At 35.3% G+C, this 9550-nt stretch overlaps 1 protein-coding gene across 1 annotated transcript in view; it reads left to right on the top strand.

Annotated features, from left to right (window-relative positions):
- Nucleotides 1–1551: 1551 nt before the first annotated feature.
- Nucleotides 1552–9550, top strand: part of DEUP1 (deuterosome assembly protein 1) — a 74008-nt gene continuing 66009 nt past the window's right edge. The window contains exons 1-2 of the mRNA XM_063095712.1: nucleotides 1552–1716; nucleotides 3352–3447. Of these exons, the coding sequence (XP_062951782.1) occupies nucleotides 1579–1716; nucleotides 3352–3447 (234 nt within the window). The 5' untranslated portion in view covers nucleotides 1552–1578. The remainder of the gene's footprint in view (nucleotides 1717–3351; nucleotides 3448–9550) is intronic.

The following is a 9550-nucleotide window of genomic DNA, read 5'->3' as shown; positions in this document are numbered from 1 at the left end:
ATAAAGGGTGATACATGTTGTTATGAAAAAGAGAAAATGGTGTGAAAACACCAAACATAGTTCCATTTTTTTCCCTTACATCATAATTCCAATTAAAATTCAGTCAAGTTATTTATAGAGGAATTAGTATACTTCCTTTCCTCAGATTTGTTTTAGGTTTCAGGTAAAAATTGGGAGCCTTTGGATCTTAGTTCAGAACTGCTTGGAGATGACTTCATAACAGCACTTTTCACTTAAAACCTCTCTGATGTCAAAACTAATAAATATACTGTTGAATAAACCAAAGGAACATCCCTTGTTCAGGTTGACTCTGAGTATTTTAGAAAGTGATTCTGGAAATTCTGAATACTTTGGTATCTAATACTTGCTTCTAACCCTATTGCAATGAAGCAAATTTGTACTATATTTTTCAAGCACATTAATCAAAACATCATGTCTTTTTCTGTGATATACAGAAAGGCACATAAGATAGGGGGCAGCTGCCTAGGATCCTTAGTTCTGGCTCTTCCACTAATTAGCTGTGTGACCTTGGACCTCTCTGGGCCCCAGCTTTTTCAAAATGCTAAATGATCCTTAATTAGCCCTAAAATTCTAATTTGGTGAAACAAAATAGAGGAAATGTTGTCATTTTGCACCTGCCTCTCCTTCTTGCCCTCCTTCCAGCTACACAAATATATTAGAAGCCTCATCACCACCACTTAAATGGATGCTAAACTAACTTGTTTTTATAATCTGGACATTTGCGTGTTTCTTAGGCTGAAGTCTGAGGCTTCAATATCTACCTGCTGATTCAGTGTGAATGATTGGACTCATGGCAGATCCTTGGGGAATGCTTCACCTTCTTTAAAGGATAACCCTGTACTGGGAGCACCTAACAGTCTGTCTTCTCACCAACTTTTAGTGTCTTTAATTCTAGCTGTTACCAAGGGTCTTGTTTCAAACTCAGTAGACCCTTGTAGACCCAAGATATTGCCACCTACATGACTAATAGTATCCCCATTGTCTAAAGACTTACACTACTCTGCTCACACATGCTTGATCAAATTCCTTCTAAGCAGATACCAGCCAGATCATGCCAAGTTCCCCTCCTTGAGGAACAGAACTATCGCCCGGTTAATACTCTTTAGTCTGGCCCTACCTAGCCCAGGCTTGCTCTTGTATCCCTGATAGACATGATTGATGTCCCAATTTGCCTCTGTCAAACCTCCTCAAGTTATGATAGACATTGATACATGTATATTTACATATAAGAGCATTAATCCTTAAGCTAAGTCTTACCATTTTACATTATTAGCATATTCCCTAGAATTAACCCACTCTAAAAAATTGTTATTTTTAAAAATTAAATATACATACACTGTTAGCTCTGAAATTGGCTTTTAGTACTAATTTTTAAAAATTAACCTGTAGCTTTTGAACTTCTTCCTATGTAGATAATTGAACAATGAGGAAATAATGATCAGGCTATACAAAGCAGTATAATAATTTTTCTTGCTCTCACATCCCACTCTTTTTAAATGTGTTTACTTTTCTGCAATTGCCAGAACTTCTCCTTGTGAGGCTGAGCTTCAGGAGTTAATGGAACAAATTGATATCATGGTAAGTAACAAAAAATTGGACTGGGAAAGAAAGATGCGGGCTTTGGAGACACGATTAGATCTTCGGGATCAAGAGTTGGCAAATGCACAAACTCGTTTGGATCAGAAAGGTCAAGAGGTACTGAACACATGTTAATAAATTGCTAATTCATCAGACTTTTATAAACAGTATCTATTCTATCAGAGTATATTTTTCATTAGACATACTTTTTATCAGGCATCAGCAACAGAATTTATTGCTTGAAATTCCACCAGCAGATAGTTTGCTAAATAATTCTGTCAAATAAGTGACAATCAGAGCCTAAATCCATAGATATTGGCTGATGAAGACAGACATATAGTGTCAATGCCATCTATAAAAGTAAACAAACATTTAATATATATGTGAAATAAATACTGTCTGCCAGCAAAGATATAAATGCTTTTGCTGCCACAGAAACAAAGAAGTAGGCATCAAAACTGTGTTTTGGACAATGCAGAGTTCAGGAGCATTTGCCTCTTGTAATCTGCTAGAAAAATATTTCTGAAAAAAGTGAGATGTCAAGAAGTGATCAAGTAGCACAAAGAAGAAAAGAGTTTGGTGAAGATGTGTATGTGCACAGCTGGGGCACCCACTTAAGAGGAGTTTTCCTCAGTCCCTGATAGGCTGCTCACTGCCAAGCAGGTGATCATAGAAAAATGTATGAGTGCTGTCAGGCCTGCAAAGGAGTTCAGGGAAACCATATGCTTCATCTAATGTAGACTTTTGTATCTGTGAATCCGAGAGGGGTGGGGGAGGAGGCATAGGGAAATGTTTACCAATCACATACTAAAATATTATTTACAATTCCATTTTCCTAAAACATCTTAAGGATAACTTGTCCATCAGCCATTTTTCTATTTTTATTGGCTTCTCAGTGAAACTTAGATTTTGGCATAGTTAATTATATTATTGTTTGGCATAGTTAACTTCTTTATCAGCATCTAGTTTCCCTATGCAGTAGAGGCAGATCATCACATATGGAATATATGAGGGACTATTCTCTCACTTCTAGACCTGTAACAACACAGACGTGTCAGCAGGCGCTGTATCTGCTCTTCAAGCAGACAAATTCTATAAGCCAAATTCTTTCTTTCTTTCTTTCTTTTTTTTTTTTTTTTTTGTCTTTTTCGTGACCAGTACTCAGCCAGTGAGTGCACTGGCCATTCCTATATAGGATCTGAACCCGCGGCGGGAGTGTCACTGTGCTGCCAGCGCCGCACTCTCCCGAGTGCACCACGGGCTCGGCCCTAAGCCAAATTCTTAAGATCTGCTCTTAGGCATTTTTCTTTTTAATATTTTATTTATTATAAAAAACATAACAATTATTCCATAGTACCACCAAAATGGAGCTCCACTTGAAGGCAACGGAACAACAACAAAAAAAAGCTGAATTATATTGGTAGAGGTTTTGCCTGAGTAATGATGACACAGCCTCCCAAAAAGATAATGCAAAGTAAATTCTAAATCTTAATTTAAAATGTGATGGTGATAAGGATCTTTTGTTAAATATCCATACTGTACTGTCCTAATGTGTACCTAGTGGAATAGTGCTAGTAATGTTTGGTTTTTGTCAATTTAATTATTAATAGCTATTTTAAGAACTGTAGTACAAGTATTTATTCTTGGTTTGGTACAGCAGTTTTATTTGAATTGTGCTTCTCCTTTGGCCATTTTTTAAGTTTTAGATAGACAATATCTAGAAAAAGTAATATTAAAGTATTCTTAATGTAGGTGGGGTTACTTCGACAGAAGTTGGACAGTCTGGAAAAATGTAATTTAGCAATGACTCAGAATTATGAAGGACAACTACAAACCCTAAAAGCTCAAGTAAGAAAACGTATTATAATTAAATACTGTATATATTTTGACATGTGTTTTTGACCTATAAAATTGTGTTAATTTTATTAAAACTAATTGTTTTTAATATAAACAAAAGTTCTTATATTTTAATTACATTTGGCTCTGATTGTTTTATATGTATTGATTTTGCCTCTTCGACTAGATTGTCAGCTCTGTATACCTCTGTACTCCATTAACTGTTAGCACAGTACTAGATGAATAGCTTTCTGTTTCTGAAGAGACTTGTTGGTTGGTTAAAGGTAATAATTAGCTATGTGAACAACAACAACAAAACAAAATTATCTTTTGTGGTTATCACTACTTAATAGGGATGTCCTTTATTCTATGGAAATTTTAAATATGGAAATTTGCTATTATGAAATAGATAACTGAGAGAATAAAACTAGTCCTTATTACCTTGGTACAGGTAGGGCTTTTTCATAAATGATAATGTGTCTGCATATGTGGTGAGAGGGATACTGATTTCTTTCTTTCTTATCCCTATATCATTCCTCTCTGCTGACAAGCAAAAAGTCTTCTCTCCCTTACCACACATAGCACATAAGGGTAGAAATCATCTGATCATCTCAGATCTAGTAGATGCTATATTCTTGCTTACCCTAGTAAATGAATCAATGGGAAATATGGTTTGATTATAAAATTTTATTTTACTTTTTTTGGAGTGCAAAGATTTCATATATGATAAGCTGGTTAAAGGAGCCCAGAGTAGTTAATGCTCCTCATCAAGTACCTTTTAGGGAGAAGATTCAGCCATTAAGATTGGAATATGAAACATGTGATGCCACTTAGCAGCTGTGATCTTACCATCAACTTCTTGGTCTATCTAGACATTTTGCCTGCAATTCAAGTAATTGCCACTAGATGGTGGCTTGGGGTATGAAATTATATATGATTTTTCCTAGCTGAGACTCCAAGCATTGATACTTAAGTCAATCAACCTTGCTTTTTAAAATAAAGATAAAGCTCTAAAACAGCAACAAAAATATTAAATCATTGTAATTGTTCAGTGTAAACAAAGATCACAATCTGGAATGAGTTTGAAAAAGTGAAAATCTAGATACGAGCAAGGTAAGTACCATCGCTAAATTATATTTAATTTAGTTCAATCATTGCTTACCAAATCTTTAATTTATGTTTGTCTGGGTTTTTTTTTTTTTTTTTCACTTCTCTTGTTAAAAAATTTTGGGCCTTGTTTACAGGTGCTGAGCAGTTCTTCAATATATGAATCCTTGCCATTGATTCTTTGTAGCTCTGTTTTATTATTTAGCTGCTGGCTGGTTTACAGTGCTAACCAACATATATCTTTATGGTAGTTTCATGAAAATTTGTTCTGTAGAACACTAACACTGAGAGTTTAGGAAATGCTGTTTCAGTTAATGCTGGCCAGGTTAAGACTCCTCCTCTCCTCCTGGAGATTCACAGTACACGTTAGCATATTACAAGCTGGGTGAAGTCCTGCATTAAACAAACCCATTTAACCTTTTCATTCCATCATTTTCCAAAGATACTTGACTATGGGACCCTTTTTAATTTTTAAACCAAAACCAATTAATACCCCTGTAAACAGTGGTTTCATGGAATGCACAATGTAAACACTACATTATTGTTGAGAGAACAGCCATCTGTTTCCACTACAGTTTTCTGCTTCTCTTTTTTTTCCTCTGGTTAAAAGAAAGGAAGGGAGAGAATTAGGGAGGGAGAGTAGAAGAGAAGGAAAAAGGGAAAGGGGGAAAAAGACAGAAAAACAAAAGTACTATGTATTTGATTTTGTTTGCATAAAAGCTAACAATATGTCATTTTTCTGACCAGAAAATGGTATCTTGTTGGCAAACATGCTTTTGTTGCTGCTAGCTCACTATGCTCAGACTTCTGCTTCTGGAAAGATGGTATAGTTGTACTCTTCCCTATCCCCCCACTAAATACAGCTAAAAACCCTGGATATTATTTATAAAACAACATAAGAAGACTGTGAGAAGTGGAAAGAAGAGACAGATTGGTTAGGGACCTTGGGACTCAAAGAATGACACGGTGATGAGTTCCTGGGATTTTTTTTTTTTTTTTTTTTTTGCCTCATATTTCCCAGAATGGGAAATAAAAGCTAGCAATTTAGACATGCCAAACAAACAAACAAAAAGAGCCCCTAGGAAAGCCAGTCAGAAGACCAGGAAGGAAACAGCTTAGCAAGATAAAACACTTTCAGAAAATAACCATTCTACTTCAGCCACATACCACAGGACAAAAACAAAAATACTACAGGCCCACTCCCACTAGTGAAAGCTGAATGGAAAACCTTGATTTCCACCTTTGCCAAGCTATAGCAAGGTAGCCCACGGCCCTGTGCCTGGGCGATGTCAGAGAAGACTGAGTAGACACTGAGTAGACAGGCAGGACTTCCATCACCACTAGATACTAACAAGGCCCTCCCCAACCCATAGTGTCAGTGGAGACCATATGGAGAGCCTGGACTTCTACACCTAGCTGGTGGCACTCCTCCCCACTCCTGCCTGGAGTGGTAACAGAGAAGGCCTAGTGAAGAGTCACCACCATCTAGTGGTGACAAGGCCACTCACCCCAATACAGTATCACTGAAGGCCATCTGAGAAGTAGTAACAAGGCACTTATGCCCCTCCAGTCAAAGTGGTATCAGTGAAAGACTAGTGAGGAACCCGAACTCCCACTCCCACTTGGCAGTACCTCCCTAGGTACCAACTGAGTCCAAGATAAGACCTGGATATCCACTGCCACCTGCCAGCAATGAGGTGGCACTCCATTTTTCCTGCTGGAACATTGTCAAAAGAGCACTGCTAAAACACAACATTTAAATAAAATCCAGAGTCTCATAACGCAATACACAGAAATGTCCAGGCTTCAATAGAAAATCACTCAAGTAGCAAGAACCAGGAAGATCTCAATTTGGATGAGAAAAGAAAATCAACAGATGCCAATGCCAAGATGACACAGATGTTAAAATTATCTGACAAGGATTTTAAAAGCAGGTGTTATAAAAACATGTCAATAAGCAATTACAAACATGCTTGAAATAAATGAAAAAAAAATTGTTTTAGCAAAGAAATGAAAGTATAAAGAACCAATTAGAAATTTTATAGCTGAAAAATATAATAACCAAATTAAAACATTCAGGGGATGGGCTCAGAAGCAGAAAGGAGAGGATAGGAGAAAGAATCAGTGTAATTGAAGACAGAACAATAGAAATTACTCAATCTGGACAACAGAGAGAGAGAGACTAAAAGAAAATGAACCTTAGGGACATGTAGTATAATAACAAAAGATTTAACATTCATGTCATCAGAGTTCCAGAAGAAGAGAAAGAGGGTGAGGGTAAAAAAGCATTCAAAGAAATAATGGCTGTAAAGTTCCAAAATTTGGCAAAATATATAAACCTACAGATTCAAGAAGCTGAGTGAACCTCGAACAGGGTAAATCTATGTCAAGACACATTATAGGCAAAGTTCTGAAAACTAAAAGACAAAGAAAAAATCTTGGAAGCAGCAAGAGAGAAATTACACCTCATCTATAGGGGAAAACCAATTCAGATAACGGTGGATTTCTCATCAGAAACCATGGAGGCCAGAAGGAAGTGGCATAACATATTACAAGTGCTGAAACAACAGAACCATCAACCTGGAATTTTATGTGCAGCAAAAATATCTTTAAGGAATGAAAGGGAATTCAAAACATTCTCGAATGAAGACCTATGCTAAAAGAATGACTAAAGGAAGTTCTCTTAAAAGAAATGGTAAAGAAGAAATTTCAAGACATCAGGAAGAAAGAAAAACACTGGAAAGAGTAAAAACATGGGTAAATGCAATACTTTTTCCTTCTCTTGAGTTTTCTAAATTGTTTGGTACCAAAAAATTATAGCAATGTCTGATATAGTTTTCAATATATGTAGAGGAAATGCTTTAAACAATTATATTATAAATGGGGCAGGGTAAAAGAGCATAAAGGAAAATAAGATTTCCTCACCTGAACTGACAAAATGCAAATACCAATAGACTGTGATAAGTCATGGGAATATAATGTAATACCTTGAGCAACCACTAAAAAAGCTATACAGAGTGATACACTCAAAAACACTACAGATAAATTAGAATGTATTCTAAAAAAATGTTCAGGTAACCCACAGGAAGACAAGAAGGTGAAAACAGAGAAACCAAAAACAAGAGAATAAACAGGAAACAAACAACAAAAAAGTCAGGCTTAAACCCTGACATATCAATTATTACATTAAATAGAAGTGGTCTAAATATACCAATTAAAAGACAGAGAGTGACAGTAAATAAAAAATAGGACCCAAATATAATTCTGTTCCAGAAACTCTCTTTAAACATAACTACATAAGCAAGTTGAAAGTAAAAACATGGAAAAAATATACTATGCAGATATTAATCAAAAGAAAGTAGAAGTGGTGCCAAGATAATTCAATGGAGAAAAATTAGTCTCTTCAACACATGGTGCAGAGACAACTGTATATCCCTATGCAAAATAACCAGTTTGGACCCTTACCTTAAACCACACACAAAAATTAACTTAAAATGGATCAAAGATCTAAATATAAAAGCTAAATCTATAAAACTCATAAAATAAAACATAGGAGTAAGTCTTTATGACCTCAGATTAGGCAATGGTTTCTTAGATATGGCACCAAAAGTACAAGCAACAAAAAAATTAGATAAATTTGACTTTATCAAAATTTATAAACATTTACACTTAAAAGAATACCATCAGGAAAGTGAAAAAGACAACCCACAGAGGGGAGAAAATATTTGCAAATCATATATTTGATAAGGGACTAGTACTGGAGTTTATACATATTTCTTACTAGTCAACAATAAAAAGACAAAATTTTAAAACAAACAAAGATTTAAATAGACATTTCTCCAAAGAAGATATACAAATGGCCAATGAGCACGTGAAAAAATTCTTAACATCAATAATCTTTAGGGAACTGCAAATCAAAGCAAGAATATACCCCTTCATACCCACTAAGCTGGCTATAATCAGAAAGATGGACATTAACAAGTGTTGGTGAGAATATGGAAAAATTGGAACTCTATACATTGTGAGTGAGAATGGGAAATGGTGTGGCCGCTCTGGAAAACAGTTTGGCTGTATCTCAAAACGTTAAACTTCAAGTTACCATATGACCCAGCAATTCCACTTTTAAGTATATACTGAAGAGAAATGAAAACATATATCCACACAAAAACTTGTATACAAATGTTCATAGCAGCATTATTCATAATATCCAGAATTGAAAACAACACAAATTTCCATCAATTGATGGATGAATAGAACAGAATGTGGTATATCCAATACAATGAAATATTATTCAGGTGAATTTTATAGTAGGTAAATTGTATCTTAATAAAAAATTATATAAGCAAAAAAAGGAAAGAAAAGTGGTTACTTTAATATCAGATATAGTAGACACAGTTGTTCATAGATTTATTTGAAAGAGGAAATAACTCAAAACAATCAAAATGTCTCAGTATGTGAATGGTTAAACAAAATAGGATGCATTCATACCATGGAATACCTCTCAGCAATTAAAGGGAATGAGCTATTGATATACACATGGCTCTCAAAGGCATTAAGCAGAGTATGATTCCATTTTATGACATTCTCAAAATGACAAAATTATACAGATGAAAAACAAATTAGTGGCTGCCAGGGGTTAGGGGTGGGTGGATGAGGGTACTGAGTGTGATTCTAAAGGGGTAGCATGAGGGAGATCTTTGTGGTGACAGAATAGTTCTGTATCTTGATAGTGGTTGTGGTCACACAGATCTACACATGTGATGAAACTATACACATATATTAAGCCAATTTTTATTTCCTGGGTTTGGTATTGTACTATAGTTCAGTAAGGTGTAAATACTGGGGAACTTGGTGAAGAGGACCCAGGACCTCTTTGTAATAACTTTGCAAATTCCTGTGAACTTATAATTATTTCAGAATAAAAACACAAACGAAAAAACATTTGAAAACAGATAAACAGAAATTTCCTCACAGATGTTGATACACTATGCTGCTTTTAATCTTTATT

This window comes from Cynocephalus volans, chromosome 4 (assembly GCF_027409185.1).
Source record: "Cynocephalus volans isolate mCynVol1 chromosome 4, mCynVol1.pri, whole genome shotgun sequence".
NCBI classification, from domain to species: domain Eukaryota; kingdom Metazoa; phylum Chordata; class Mammalia; order Dermoptera; family Cynocephalidae; genus Cynocephalus; species Cynocephalus volans.
This window is presented reverse-complemented; position numbering and strand designations above follow the sequence as displayed.